The 15,671-nt window shown below is 52.8% G+C and overlaps 1 protein-coding gene across 4 annotated transcripts in view; it reads right to left on the reverse strand.

Moving 5' to 3' along the window:
- Positions 1-918: 918 nt before the first annotated feature.
- Positions 919-15,671, reverse strand: part of CORO2B (coronin 2B) — a 146,989-nt gene continuing 132,236 nt past the window's right edge. For 3 of the 4 annotated variants that reach the window (XM_032623970.1, XM_032623971.1, XM_032623969.1), the window contains exons 4-12: positions 13,760-13,909; positions 12,915-13,079; positions 10,907-11,023; positions 10,681-10,785; positions 10,059-10,155; positions 6,302-6,414; positions 5,885-5,975; positions 5,545-5,684; positions 1,398-1,529 (exon numbers count right to left, since the gene is read on the reverse strand). In XM_032623970.1, coding sequence (XP_032479861.1) covers positions 1,398-1,529; positions 5,545-5,684; positions 5,885-5,975; positions 6,302-6,414; positions 10,059-10,155; positions 10,681-10,785; positions 10,907-11,023; positions 12,915-13,079; positions 13,760-13,909 — 1,110 coding nt within the window. Of the gene's footprint in view, positions 1,530-5,544; positions 5,685-5,884; positions 5,976-6,301; positions 6,415-10,058; positions 10,156-10,680; positions 10,786-10,906; positions 11,024-12,914; positions 13,080-13,759; positions 13,910-15,671 lie in introns of all 4 variants that reach the window. The other variant, XM_032623968.1, reaches the window with a different exon arrangement.

The raw sequence follows: 15,671 nt of genomic DNA on the forward strand, positions 1-15,671 counted from the left end.
AAAAGAAAATTGTAGAAGACCAAGTGAAATGTGGCATCTCCCAGGGTCCTGTGAGCCTGGGCTGCTTTTCAGTTTCTTTATCTGCAAAATGGGGAGAATGCTCCCTTCCTCTGGGAGCTGAGATGAGGCTCAAATGGGATCCTAAGTGTCGAAGGGCTGTGTAAACTTTAAAGTGCTACACCCACGTGAGGGGCTGTGGTCATCCTACAACTGTTAAGGCTGACCGTGACTGAGAGAGCAGGGCCGAGACATGCACACAGAGCAGCCCCTGGAGCCATCCGGCCCCTGCTCGGCCTCCCCAGGGCCAGCTCCACCCTTCTCAGCCTCAGCCTCCAGGAGGAAGAGGCCTCATCTCAGAGGGAGTCCCCTGGGGGGTGGGAGCAGAAGGTGGGGGCCGGGAGGACGTAGGGACACTGAGTGTGAGGGGCCTCGACTGGGCAGTGAGACACATTGGCACTACTGGTGTTGGGAGGCTCCCAGTCTTCTCCTCCACGGAGACTTGGGCCCTGGTGATGCCCCCGTGGGATTGGCATCTTGATGCAGTGGGAAGGGTCCGGGCCTGAGGTCTGCACACCACTGGTCCTGGTCCTGGGTCCACTGTTCATCTTAGTGAAGCCACTACCCCATTGCAACCCTCAGTTCTGTCACTTGTAAAATGGAGACACGATTCCCTACCCTGCCTGCTTCACAAAGTCAATGGGAGAAGGGTGTTGCCAGAGCTTTGAAGAGCCTCAGGGGAAAGCAAGGGGGCATTATGGCCTTGGCGAGCGATCCTCTTAATTCCCTGAAGATAAGAGAGAGGGGGCAAGAGACAGGAAGGAGTTGGGCTGCTCGCAACCCTTGTCAGGTGAGTGGGCTTCCAGGGCTGCGGGGGGGGGGGGGGGGGGGGGGGGGGGGGGGGGGGGGGGGGGGGGGGAGAGGTGGGGGATGGGAGGGAGAACAGCTGATGCCGGCAATCCAGCCCTTACTGTGCGTCCATCAGGGCCACTGTGAGCCCCAGCAGGGAGCACGGAGATGTCCTGGCAGCCCCCTTTGCAGGGGAAAAGTTCAACCTCTAAGTCTCCTGGGGTCCTGGCTTCCCCCTCCGCTCCCTGGTCCATTGAGGGCACCCCTCGGGGAGTCCGAGGTCTTTGCCAGCCAAGGGGAAGCCGAGGCTCCTGGGGTGGCAGGGGAAGGGGCTGACAGCCTGGGTCTCCGGGAGAGGCTGGGGGCTTTTGTTAGCATGAGGTCGACAGGTCAAAGGTCAGCTTCCAGTTCTTGAGGTGGCAGGTGGGGTCCTCAGGCACTCCCCCAGCTCCAGTCCTGGCTCTGTCTCTGGGGTCACCGGAGAATGGGAAGTTAAGGGACGAGTAGAAACAACGGAGAGATCGGCTTAGAAAGCAGCTCAGCCGGGGGAGCTAACAGTTCTTGGGGCTGTTGCGCAAGTTTTTCAGTTCCAGCTGTAGCTGCCGAATGCGGATGTCCTTCTGGGCCAGCTCCTCCTTCAACCTCCGAATCTCATCCTGCTGCCGGAAGAACATCCGGAGGAGCTGGGGTGGGCGAGAGAGGGGGCCGGTGAGCCGAAGAGAGCAGGTGAGAAGGTGACATTTCCAGGGGGCATCCAGACCCCCAACTCCACCCCCACGCCCCTTGAAGCCGCTGTCCTCCTGGCCCAGGCCTCCCACCCCTCCCCTGTGCCGGTGTCCCAGGTGACTCAGGTCACTGCCGCTCTCCCTTCTCCAGATTCAGCTCATGGCTCCCACCCACGTCCACCCCCAGCCCGCACCGTGAGGCAGAGAAGAAAAGCTCTGGCATATGCAGACCCGCCTCGGGCACTGATCCAGGGTCACTGAAGAAGGGATGAGTCCACACAGGCCAGTTTTCCAATATCCCAAGCTCACCCGTTCAGGGCTTCAAACGGAATACTTCATTTACCTCCCACTCGGAATAGAAAGCTTTCTAAAATGTTCTGCATCCTTTTCTCAACGAAGCTCAGGATACAGAATGGAATCCAGCTTTTTTTCCTGCTGGAAGGGGACTAGCACGGCGCACCAAAGTCTGCACCAGCCATCGCTGGAGTGGCCATGAGCAAAGCATGGGAATCTGACAGACCCTCGCTTAGATGGCTCCCTGGATTAACCAGCCTCTCCATTTCTTCCATAAAACAGACTGACTGATGCCCGCAAAACGTAGCCTCCACAGGCTCCTGGAGGACCCCACACACTTGAGCTGAAAGTTACCAATAAGCAGTCGTGTTGGTCCTCAAACTGCCTACTGTGAGTTGCATCTGTTTTTGTATAATGATTGCACAGTTTAATTAAATATGACATAAACTGATGAAACAGGAATACAAAAAGAGAGTTGCTGTTTCCATAAAAACTAAGTTGAATGCATTCGAGAATCTTGAAGAAGGGTGTGCTTGAAGAAATCTTGAATCTTGAAGAAAGTTGTTACTGAATTAGGTGTGGATGATATACACATAAAAGATTGGGGAATATTCTATATCTTGATTGTATGGTAGTGGTCACCCAGCTGTAGGCATATGTCAAAACTCATGGAACTGTACACTACGAAGGATGAATTTTACCGTAGGTCAATTACACCTCAATAAACCTGTCTTAAAAAAAAACCCGGGGGACTTCCCTGGTGGTCCAGTGGCTAAGACTCCACGCTCCCAATGCAGGGGGCATGGGTTCAATCCCTGGTCAGGGAACTAGATCCCACACACCACAACTAAGAGTTTGCATGCCGCAGCGAAGATCCCACATGCCGCAACTAAGACCCAGAGCAGCCAAATAAATAAATAAATATTAAAAAAAAAAAACTGGGGAAAACTTTGAAAAAACAAGGGCTTTGTTTTCAGATTGATTTTAAGTTCCACTTAAAAGAAACTGAAACTGGAAACTGGAGTTAAAGTGTGATTTATTTGACAAAGACATAGCAGATCCCAACTGGGACGTCCTCAAAGAAGAGGTCTTGGTCCTACATCAAAACGTGTGGAATGAATGTATATGTTTTACATTTAAATGAAAATAAATTGTTTAAAGAATATATATATATATATATATATATATATATATATATATATATAAATTTTGTGATTCTTCCTTTAACTGACTTTTTTTTTTCATTAACCAACAAACCAGTCCTGGTTACGTCTGTTCACAGGGATGCTGTGGTGTCTGTCCTGCACTAAGTGATTCTACGCACTCCTGTGCCTTCCAAGTTCTCCAAGTTTCTTTGTATAATTTTTTGAATCTACTTTTGTTTAAAAAACAGATTTACTGAAGTGTAATTCATGTACCATAAATTTCACTCATTTTAAGTCAATTTCAGTGAGTTTTAGTAAAATTACAGAGCTGTACAATGATGTCTTCTCCCCTGTGTCAAGCTACCTGTTGTCTCTTCACACTTTAGACCAATGTGTCTACTGTTCACAGCCCCATTATCTCATTGGTTGCTTTCCAATCTTCTGTGATGATTAAAACTGTGGGTAAAACCAGAGTAACAGACTCTGAGCAATTTTTTTTTTCCCCAAGAAGTAAAGTATCCAGGCTGTAGTGTAGAGAGATTGTGGCGTCTGTGCTGTCTGCTCAGAGACCCTTTAAAATATTTCTCCAGGGTCCTCCTTCTGATACAGACAAGTCCATAGCTAAAGGTTACTCATTGTAACTGCTATTCACCCTGCCTCTTCTCCACACCCAGTACTAGAATCAACTTCAGGTTCTTGTTATGGCCCTGGGCTATCGCAGCAATCAACTATGTCTACCTTCTCAAGGTACTTAAAAGAAAAAAAAAATTTTTTTTTAATGGAAAACAAAAACAAGTACCCATCATCCATTTTCAGGAAATAACATGCAAGCACTCTTCTTCTTTTTTTTTTTTTTTTTTTTTTTTTTTTTTAATTTTTGGCCGTTCCACGTCGCATGCGGGATCTTAGTTCCCTGACCAGGGATCGAACCTGCACCCCCTGCACTGGAAGCATGGAGTCTTAACCGCTGGACCACCAGGGAAGTGCCCACGTGACCACTCTTGCTTCGGCTTTACTCTTACCTACTTTCCCTGTACCACCCTCCTCGCGATTATTTTGAAGCAAATCCCATTGATCACACGGTCTCATCCAGCCTTAGAAATCTGAACATCCCTCTATAATGGCACATAAACATATTTTATAGCAATTATCAATTTACCTGCCAGTTTCACCTTTAAGACTGTGAGGTCCCAGAGGTTAGGAATGGTCTTACTTTTATGAATAACAGCGATAATTATAAGTTGGTGTGACAAGAAATCCTGTAAGATGGCCCCATGTTATCCTCTCCTTTCATGGGTAGACGGGGCCTAGTAACTTGCTTCAAATGAACAGAATATGGCAGACATGACAGTATGTCATTTGCAAGGGGAGTTGACAAAAAGACTGTGGCTTCCATCCTGGACACCCTCTCTTCCTCACTGCCATGCTGTGAGCAGCCCTGTGGAGAGGTCCATATCGCAAGGACCTGAGGGAGGTATCCGGCCGACAACTCTTGAGGGACTGAGACCCTTTGTCCAATGACCTGTGAGGAAATAAGTCTTGCCGGCAACCAAGTGAGTGAACCTGGAAGCAGATCCTTCCACAGGTGAGTCTTCAGATGCGACCGCAGCCCTGGCTGGTGGTTCACACCCTCATGAGAGACCTCAAGCCGCGTGCACCCACAGATACTATGCGATAATAAATGTTTGGGGTTTAAGTCCCTAAGTCTTGGGGTAATTTGTTACATGGTAATCGAGAGCTAATACAGTTAGCCTCTTTATGCATTTAACGTGAGCAGGAAGAGTGCTAGATACTTAGCAATGGTCTCTTTAATGCTCACAGCATTTCATAGCCCCGTTTTACCATGAGGAAATGGACTTAGGGAAGTCAGGAAACATGTTCAGGCACAGCCAGGAATTGAGAGGGCCAGGATCCAAATGCAGGTGGGTCCCTGCCGCCATCTCCACCGCAGCTGCATCAAGCCCAGGGCCTGGCACACGGTGGGCATTCCGTGAATCCTGGCTGAGCTGAACTACGCTGGTGCCAGGGACCGAGGGTGTGGCTGGAAGGAGAGGCCTCTGGGGGGCGTGGACAAGGCCCAGCTCCGGTTACCCCTGATGAGCTGCTCCCTTTCCAAATGGTACAAAGAGTACTTTCATCAACACGCAGCCTCTTCCACAAAAACAGGAAATCATCAGACCTTGCTGCTGCTGCCATGCCAGGGAGGAAAGCAGTGCTGTAACGCACGAGGCTGGCTTTCCCCATGAGTCAGGAATTTATAACTCCAGATGACAGCAACATTCTGAAATGGATTCACGAGGGGACACGTAACTCTGGGTTCGCGGGTTTGAGGGGCATCAGTATCCCTACCGTAGCCCAGCCTCTAGTTATTGGGGTCAGAGGCAACGGAAGCCAACAGCAGGCTACTTATGGTATTTGTCAGAGAAAGAAAAACGCCCCAGAACGGAGCTAGCTTAAAGGCCTGAAGCCCATAATTGAAATGCAGAGGTCTCGCTCTGCCGGGATGTGTGGCAGCAATAACTTACATTCCTTACCTCATTCTCTGTCCTGGGTGGGACATTTTCTAATAAATCTATTCCGTTGACCACAACGCTCTTCTTTTCTTTGATGGGAGCCTTGAATACCATTTTGGGGGACTTCTTATAGCCTTCTTTCAAAGACATCAGCACAGGATCTAAGAAAGGCAAGGGACGTGTTCTCACTGTCAGTTCCATTGACTGTCAAGTGATGGTGGCTCTCACTTAACACCACGCCCGACAGTCGTGTGAGGGCAAGTTCAATGAGGAGGATATGCAAGGGGAAGGGGGTGGGCTAGACCGAATGCCAGGGTTGCAGTCTCCTAGCCTCTTCTGGGAAGCCCACCCCTTGCGGTACCTCGGTTGATGCCTCCCAGCCACTCATCGGGGGTCAGAGCTGGCTCTGTGCCCGGCGTCATGGGGTAAATGTCTTCCTGGTAGGAATCCGACTGCAGCGGGGGAAGCAGAAGAGTGGACAGATGGGGGGCTGCTGAGAAAGCCCGTGCTCTCCAGTCAGATTCTCCTCTTTGCTGACGTCCAACCGCATACCTGCTGCCCTGTCTCCGGCCTTTGTACTCAGTGTCTCCCATTTGGAATTCCCACCTTGCCTTCCGTAGCCAGCCAAACTGTCCTCACCTTGGAGCGGTCTCCATCCCCCACCCCAATCCACAGGAAAAGGGCTCCTTCTTCCGGGCTCCGCCAGGCTTACAGTCAGTGGCGAGAAAGCTAGGCTTCAATGCCAGGGGCCCTTTGGAACCAGCCCAGCCCCACTCACCCTCCGGGGCACGATCATGGAGATAGGCTCAATCAGGCCCTTGAGAGTCACCAGCTTGTAGAATCGGAACACCTCGCAGGCAGACACATCCAGCCCGTGCTTGGGCATAACCCCTGTGGACGGGCATACATACGGCTACATGGGGTCCCGGGAATCCCCCCTCATCGCCCCTCCTTCCTGATGACCTTGGCCAGGGGAAAGGCACAGGTGGAGGGCACTAGGTTTGGAGGCAATGACCCATACAGTAGACAGGAGGGGGCTGGGGGCTTCCTGAGTCAGGCTCTGTCTCTGGGTGGTAACTTCTCAAATAAGCCCCGTGGGCCGGACCTGCCTCACCAAGGGGCACACTATAGATTTGGGGCCTTTGAGAACTGGAAGGGGCTGCAGAACTATTTGAATCTAATCCATTCTTTTTACAGATGAGACTCTTGAGGGTCAGCGGAGACGGGGCTTTGGCCCGAGGTCACACAGTGTTGCCACTGCATAAGCCACAGAGACCATCACCTTCTGAAATGAACTGGTTTCCCGAAGCCTCTGTGCCCCCAGTCTTCAGAGAGAAAGAAGGAGGGAGAAAGCTTTCCCCGTGCACCCCAGAGGTTTACACGCAGCCCAAGACTGCCGTTCCGTCGTGTGTCTTATAGGACCGACAGGGGTGCATGTGTGCACGTATGTCTGCGTGGGCACCAGATACAACATCCCTAACAGCTGCGTCATGTGAACGCCGGCTGGGGCAGCAGTGCAGTGTGGGGGTAGGAACACAAGCTTTGGGGTGGGACAGAAGCCTGGGTCTGAATCCCGACTCTCCCCTCTTTCTGGCCGGGAGTCCTTGGGCAAGTCACTGCTCTCTGAGCTCCAGCTTCCCTGGTGGCCTAGAGGAGTCCAGTAGCGGCCCCTCACGAGGTGGTCGGGGGACTCAGTGTGAAGCTGCTTGTTAACTGCCCGGCAGTGATGAGCACAGATGACATTAGTTTCTTTCTCCAGGATGTGAATGTGAGTTAAGGTTCTACCTCTCCTCGGCTGGAGCAGAAGGCTGCTCTTCCAGAGAAGGGAATTCCAGGAGCTGGAGGGAAGTGGCATCATGGTACCAAGTGAAACCAGCAGACTTGGGTTTGAATCCTGGCTCTGCCACTTAGGAGCTATGTGACCTGCCTGGGGTGAGTGACAAAGCCACTTGGAACCTACGAAAAGTGCCTGGCTCGTGGCAAATGCTCAACAGTGGCACAGGTGAGGAGGACAAGGAGAAATAGCTATTCTCAGTTGCCCCTCCCTCCTCCCCATGTCCTGCTGACCCAACTTTCTTTTTTTTTTGCGGTACGCGGGCCTCTCACCGTTGTGGCCTCTCCCGTTGTGGAGCGCAGGCTCAGCGGCCATGGCTCATGGGCCCAGCCGCTCCGTGGCATGTGGGATCTTCCCGGACCGGGGCACGAACCCGTGTCCCCTGCATCGGCAGGCGGACTCTCAACCACTGCGCCACCAGGGAAGCCCTGACCCAGCTTTCTAAACATCTCCTGGATCCATCCTCATCTCCTCATCCCCATGCCATCCCCCTAGTTACCATTCTCTCTTGCCTAGAAGTCCACAGGGGCCTCCTAACTGGTCTCTCTGCCTCCCTCCTGCCCTTTCAAGATCCAGTCTCCCTACAGAAGCCAGAGCAATCTTAAACCAACCTTTCAGATCACATCACACGGTCCCATTCCCGCCTACCCATCCACCCAAGAAAAAGAAAATTCTACGAGTTCCCGGTGAAACCCCAACTCCTTCCCCTGGGTGATGGTTAATGTCGGTGGGCCCAGTAAAGTAGATGGCCCTCCCCAATGTGGGTGGGCATCTTTCAACCCATCGCAGGACTGAACAGAACAAAGGCCAGAGGAAGGAGGAATTTGCCCTTTTTTCCCTGCCTTGCTGCTTGAGCTAGGACATCTCACCTCATCCCCTGCCCTTGGACTGGCATTCACACCATCGGCTCCCTGGGGTCTCAGGCCTTCAGACTTGAGCTGGATTATACCACTGGCTTTCCTGGGCCTCCAACTTGCAGAGGGAAGATTGTGAGACTTCACAGCCTCCATAATCATGTGAACCAAATCCTTGCAATTCCCCTTTTATAAATATACTTGGTTGTTTCTCTGGAGAACTCTAATATACCCTGTCTAATGCATCCCATGGGAGCTGGCCCCTGCACATCTCTCCAGCTTAATCCCCTAACACTTACCCATCTTCCGCATGTTTACGCTTAGCCACACTCACCTCCCTTCTGCTCCTAGAACATGCCAGGCTCTTTCTGGCCTCAGGGCCTTTGCACTAACTGTTCTTTCTGCTGGCACTACTCTTCCCCTTTCCTGCCTTTCGGATCTCAGTTTAAAATGTCACCTCCACAGCAAGGCTTCCCCCGACCACCTGGTCTAAAACAGCCCCCGTCACTCTCTGTTCTATTACCCCATCTGATGCTCTTCTTAGAACTTACTACCATCCAATATTTTCCTTACTTATTTGTTTACTGTCTGTCTGTCCCTCAGTGGGATGTGAGTGAGGCTGTGTTCTGTTTTATTTATCACTTTACCCCTGGACTAGTCCAGGGTCTGGCACAGTCCAGGGTCTGGCACACAGCTGGTACCCAGTACATGTCTGCTGAATGACTACAGGAAGGAACAGGAGCCAAGTACTCTGCCAGGTGTTTTGTATACATGATCTCTAAGCTTTACAACAGCCCTTCAAGGTAGGTTTAATTACCCCCATTTTACAGACGAGGAAACTGGGACACAGAGGGGTTAGGGACACAGTCCCTAACCAGAATATAAACCTAGCTTGGACTCCAAAGTCCAGGCTGCTTTTTATACTATTTGATGATGGGGTGACAGCGAGGGAGGTGGGGATGACAGAGCCCTGGGGAAGGGTGGAGTCAGTGGAATGGTCATTCGGACCTCAGGCATATCTCTGGGCCTCCATTTTGCTGCTGGTCCCTGAGAGGGGTCCTTGGGCCCCTCCAGCCCTGATGTCTCTGAAGCTGGCCCTCAGGCCGTGTCCATACCCAGATCCTCAGAGGGACAAGACCAGACAGAAATTCTAAGCAGAGGAGGGAACAGATCCCTGAAGAGATTCCTTCCTCTGGGTGATTTGGACCACAAATGGGGGACTGCTGAATCGGATGTACTGCCAGTGTGAGTCACTGGGCATGAAGACTTCACTGTAAGGCTTTAGCGGTGGGAGAGTGTAAGGCGTGAAGGACGGACTCACTACACTCGTCAATCCTGGAGCCCTCTATGGGATTTGCCTGAGAACCTGGGGATGCAGTGAGGGGGACACCCTGGAATTCCTCCTGTCTTCTCAGGCAAGGACAGAGCTGCTTTGGGGGACTGAGGGTCCTGACTTCCCAGAGGCTTCAGGAAGGGACATGCTCCTGGACCCCGTTCTGACCTTTAGTTACTGAACCTCCTCCCACCATGTCAGAACAACAATGGGCTTCGGCCTCCCCATCTGCAAATGGGAATGAAGGTACCGCGCACACTCCTGCAGGCTGCTGATGGCCAGAGATGACAGAGCACACCAAGCCCCATGGGGTGACGGAGCCGGTCTTCAGGCTGGCTGAAGAAGGGCGGGCTGACCTTCACAGGGCGGCACCCAGAGGTTCCATTCTGACCTGCCCATGAGCCGTGGCCTTCTGAGTCTGACTTTTCATTTTGGGGGCAGGGTGGCCCGAAAGCCAAATTCCAGTGTCTCCTTCTACAGCCTAACAACCGCAAGAGCCCCCGGACCCCCTTACCGAGGCCTTTCTGCGGGGCTGGGGAGCGGAACTCCATGAGGTAACTCAGGTAGGGCTTCTCGGTGCTGATCTCGTAGTATCTGATGTTTCCATCTCCCTAGGGGCCGGGTGTGGGGAGGGAGGTGAGGAAGGAAGAGAGGAAGGGGCGGGCTCAGCAGGTCCTGGTCCAGCGGGCTGCTGAAAAGAGCCTCTGCCATGCCTCCGAGGTGGTCAAAAGACCCAGGAAGCCTGGCCTCTAGGCCCCCACTAGGGGACTGGCCGGGGGCGGTGGGGTGGAGGTCGGGTGCTGTGCGCGTGCGTGCACGGTCACGGGCCTACAGACAGACTTTCTAACAAGATCTCCTGGCAGGTGCCTCCAATCCCATCATTAGGGATGATTCACGTCAGGCTCTGATCCTTATTCCCAAGTAAAACCCCACTCCAATCCACCCCTGAAGGGATTCTCAGTCACTGACACCGCAACAGAATGCCTGTCCGACTTGAGGGTAGGTTTTGACCCATGTTGGGTCAGGGGAAGGGCAGAGAGGCTAGGCTCTTCTTGGGAGGTAGGGCAGGAGCGGGGGCCCAATGGGGGCAGGGGTCTCCCACAGCCTGTCCCTGTCCCTCCCCCATCTTCTCCTACCTTTCCAGCCAGGTAGAGCATGTGTGTGTCAGCGTCGTAGAAGGGGAACAGGAGGCCGGAGAGCCCATCGATTTCCTCCTCGATCAGGGGCATGGACAGGTCCTCCTGCGGGCCGGGGGCCAGTATCAAGGCAGGATGGCACCTCGCCTTCCCCAATCCCAGCAAAGCCCCCGGAGTAACAACGCTTTGATGTTGCCCCACCCGCTCCGGCCTCCCTGCGGCTGACCTGGTCCCAGAGGGCGATCTGTCTCGTGTTCCACCTGGAGACCCCCGTCGTGAGAAGCCGCTTCATGTTTCCCAGGAAGACCACCCGGTTCACTCTGTGGTTTTTGCAGTTCGCCTCCTGGCAGGGACAGAGAGCTGGTGAGCCAGGCCCCAGACAATAGGGTGCTGGACTGGGCTGCCTGGTGGCCCCCAAACATACGTCCATGTCTTACTCCCCAGAACCTCTGGGTCATCCACGGGGGCCCTAAATGCCATCACAAGTGTCCTTATTTAGAAGAGAAAGGTAAAGGGAGACTCCACAGACGCAGAAAGGAGAAGGCAGTGTGACCACGGAGGCAGAGATTGGAGAGGTGAGGCCACAAGCCAAGGAAGCCACCAGAAGCCGGAAGAGACCAGGAAGGCTTCTCCCCTAGAGCCGCCGGAGGGAGCCAGACTTCCGGCCTCCAGAACTGTGAGAGGATCAATTTCTGTTGTTGTAAGGCACATCGCTTGTGGTAGTTTGTCACAGCAGCCACAGGAAATGACTACAGGTGCTGTGGGGCAATGGAGGCTGGGGACCAAGAAACCAGGCCTCGCTGCCAGGTCCCAGAGCGGATGGGGGATGGGGAAGGAGGGAACTAATTGGACCAAGTCCCAGGCAGGGCCTGAGCTGGGCTGGGTGCCAGGTGCTCTCACCAAGGCATCTCTGAACTGTCACAATACCTACTGCAAGGACTCTCTGAGGATGGAGAGCTCGAGGCTCAGGAGGCCGGGGACTCATGCTGGTTCACTGCGGGGCGACTCACTTCACCGGGGGCTCCTTCTAACTGGGCCATCCTCTGCCTTCTCTCCTGCCTCTGGACTCATGACACCTCCTTTCCCTCCTAACACATGGTGGCCCTTTGCCAGGATGAGTCAGCGTGAGGCAGGAACCAGAGGCTGGTGGAGCAGTGCAGAGACCCAGGCTGGCGTCACTCACTCTGGATTTTAGTTCCAAGTTCTGCCGAAAAAGTGTAACCCTGGAGGAGTCCCTCACCCTCTCTGGGCATGTGTCCACATCTGTGAGAAGGAGGTTGGGGTCTCTGCTCTCTTATATCTTTTCTCCTTGGCATGGGCTCTGGGGTCCAACTGTCTGGGTTTGAATTCTAGCTCCTCCTGTAACTGTGAGAATCAGGTCAGCCCCTCTCCAAGGGGCAGCGTTGCCATGTGGGAAATGGGAAGAGTAACAGTACCCACCTCAGAGGGTTAAATGAAGGGACGATGGGGAGCCCCTGGCACAGTGCCTGCCACACAATGAGCTCTGAGTAAATGGTGGCCAATACCAATGACACTAATAACTATGGTGATTATTGTTTGTAGTAGATGACATTCTGGTCCTGCAATATTGGCTTTTTCCAAGATAAACACAACCAGGTCACGCACCAATCTTTCTTGCGTTAGGAGGTAAACCTCAGATCTCATCCAAATTTTCCATCCCATCTAGCTCCATGACCGGCACACAGTAGGTGCTCAAGAAATGTAAATTTCTTACTCCCAAATGACATCTAATCCCTTCCTCAGAGTTAAGACCCAGAGTCAAAGACCAAAACTGGAGCTAAGTTCACCATCCACCTCCCCTCTTGGAGTTGTCCCTGGGACTGACTCCCGAGCCACTTTCTCCAGTTTCGTCCCATGCAGGTGGCTGGGCAGTGAGTCCAAAGTCCCCTCCTCCTGTGTCTACGATGGTCAACACCCAGGGATTCATGCGCTGAAGGGGGTTACCAGTTTGGCCCCCAGAGCAGGCAGAAGAATCCCATCTGGGGAGAGGGGTGGAGTCTGTGGGAAGGCTACTGAGGTCCCTCCACTTCCAGAACAAGGCAGGGCTCCTCTGAGCGGAGAAGAGCCCAGAACAGATGGGGTGGTCCCCAGAGGTGCAGGCCAGGTGCTCGGGAGAGGGGAGCTGGCACAGCCCTTCCCTCCAGGGCCGGCTGAAAGCAGAGCCCTGGGTCCCAATACCTTTCCTTCCCCTCGAGAAAGATGCGGGGCTTCACCTGCAGAACGCGGCCGGAGCGGGGCTCGATCACACGCAGTTTCTTGTCCTTGCACGTGGTGGTAAGCAGGCTGCCGTCAGTGTTGAAGGACATGCAGAGGATCACGTCCGAGTGGCAGTCTATCATCTTCACCGGTTCGCCCACGTCCAGGTTCCAGATGAGGACCTGGGAGGGCGGATACACAGGAGGTGGGCTCAGCCCTGCTGCTGCTGGCACAGGGTGGCTGTCCCCAGTCTGCACCCGATGGCCCTGGGAGAGACGCCCCACGCGGGGTTGGATGTGCTGGGATGAGGGATGGTGTCGGTGGGTTCTATATCAAAGGCTGATGTGTCCCTGTCACACAAATCCACAACTATCCTTGGGCAGATCCCAGCCCCAGCCTGGGCTCAGTTTCTGCTTCTAGCAAGAAGGGTGAGTGTTCCTGGCCAGGTTCCACTGGCTGGCACACCTCTTTTGAGGGCATGCCTGGGGGTAGGGGCTGGGGCTCCATTCTCCCCACCAGCAGCTTTGGACGCTTCTTTTTCCTACTAGGAGGGCAGCAGCCACTTCTTGGTTAAGAAGTGGCCAGGCAGAGAGTGTGGGCACGGAGTGGGCATTCTTCTCCAATTTATCAGTGCCGGAGAAGGCAGTAAAGATGCCTCCAGCCTCTGTGAACCCCAGGAATGACGGGCGCACAGAAGATGCTCAGCTGTGTTGTTGAATGAGCGAATGAATGGATGTGACAATACTGGTTAACAGGCTCGGAAAAGTAACAGTGCTCCCTACAGGCCCCCCAAAGTGCCTTTCTCTCTCCCTCCACTTCCCCGCCGAGTCGGCTCTGGCCACAGTGCCCACCGGCTGCCCACCTTGTAGTCGTAGCCAGCACTGAACAGGATGTTGTTGGTGGTAGGGTGCCACTCGACCAGCCCCACGCGCCGGCTGTGCCCATGCAGCTCCAGAAGAGCCTCCGTCATGTTCCGCTTCAGCCCGCCCTCGGGGATCTCCCAGATCCGCACCTGCAGAGGGGAAGGAGGGCCTCGGCTGGCTGGGCAGGGCCAGGAGAAGCCCCTGCTGCCCTCTTCCTCAGACACCAGGCTTTCGGAGATCTGCCTGGTAAGGTATCTCCTGGCCAGGGTGGTGGGCAGAGCCCGACTGAGGCCTGGGGGGGAGGTTGCAGGGTGTGGCTAGAGAGAAAAGAGACCATCTCCTCTGTGCCTTTGGGAGGGTTTTCTCCAATTAGTCTCTGCAGACGTTGGTGACTGTTCTTACGGGCATATCGTGATTGTTATTGTCTAGCCAGGCCCAGAGGATCACACATGGAGCAGCTTTTAGCAAGTGCTGTATTCAAAGCCTATCTCTGCTTCCCTTCCACACCCTTGTAATAGTGCCTTCAGCCCCAGCGCCTCTGTTTGTACTACATGGCCTGTCCCTCACTCTGTTCCCCACCCGGGATGGACACCTGAGCAGAGGGAAACCCATCTAGGAGACTGGGAGGCCCAGAGTCTCTCCTGAAAGATGATGAACCGAGGGGCAGAGACCGATGAGATGCTGGAGCCTGAGCCGGAAGGATTCAGAGCCTGGATGCAGCTATTATCAGTCTTATGGGTGCTGATAAAGAAGCAAAGAAGAGAGAGGAGGGTGCAACTCATGGAGAGAAGCAGAGAGAAGCAATCACGCAGCCCTGGATAGAGAGAAACGGCAATTTCTCTGCGATCTTTGAATAACCCCCTGATCATTTACATCAACGCTGGTAGGCTTCTGTTTCTCAAGCCAAGCATACCCTGCAAGTTTCAACTGTTTCATCTATAAATGGAGCGGGGCGGGGGGAGTCTTTGCCTTGCCTGGTCTACTGGCAGAATAAAATAAGATAGTGGTTGGAAGAGTTTGTAAACTATAAAGTGCTCTAAAGACCTATGGAATTATAGTTCTTGTTATAATTGTTATCATCATCATTAATGCTATTTATTATGATCTAACTGGGTGGAGAAGAAAAAGCACATGTGACTATAGCTTAGGACACCTTTAACACAAACGTTTAGAAAATCTGAACTCCACCCTTGCCAGTAAGGAGAAAAACAGGGAAGACAGCTTTGAGATACCATTTATAATCTTCTAAAATAGCCAACTGAAAGAAAAAAAAAAAACAGTATGGACAAGATTATACGGGAACTTATAGATTCAGTTGGTGTTGGTGGTATTACAAATCAGAGAAACTCTGTTTTGGAAGCAATTCGGCAATCTTTAGTAGGAACCATAGAGACACTTGTATTATATTCCTTGATCTAGTTATTTCACTCTTAACATTCAAAATAAGCCCAATTCTCCACGCATGAAGATGTTCATTGCAATACAGAAAATTCAGAAATACTCCAAGTGACCAACATTAGGGCAACAATTTAATATGTCACAGCAATATGGACTATTAGCCACTTGACGATAATTCTGAAGGCTATGAATAAAGAGGAAAAACATGCTAAAGAAAGCCAAAGGCAGTCCCGAAGACAGGGCAGCAAGGCCGGGAACCGGGGGTACCTCTAAGGGAATTCCCTTGTGGGTTTCCCTTCTTGGTGCTTTACCCTCAGGCTGTAGAAATGAGTATTTCCCACACGTTATGTTCCCCCGAAGACCCAGCTCGGCACATGTAGACCATGGGAGGCCCCAGGTCCAGTCAAGGATTAGGGGTCACCCTTAGAAGTACCATCCTCAGTTTCAAAAACATACTTGAGAAAAAGTTTATAGTTAGGGGACAGTTTGAGGTTTTCCTGTCGTCATTGAATC

The sequence above is a fragment of the Phocoena sinus genome, chromosome 2 (genome assembly GCF_008692025.1).
Source record: "Phocoena sinus isolate mPhoSin1 chromosome 2, mPhoSin1.pri, whole genome shotgun sequence".
NCBI lineage: Eukaryota > Metazoa > Chordata > Mammalia > Artiodactyla > Phocoenidae > Phocoena > Phocoena sinus.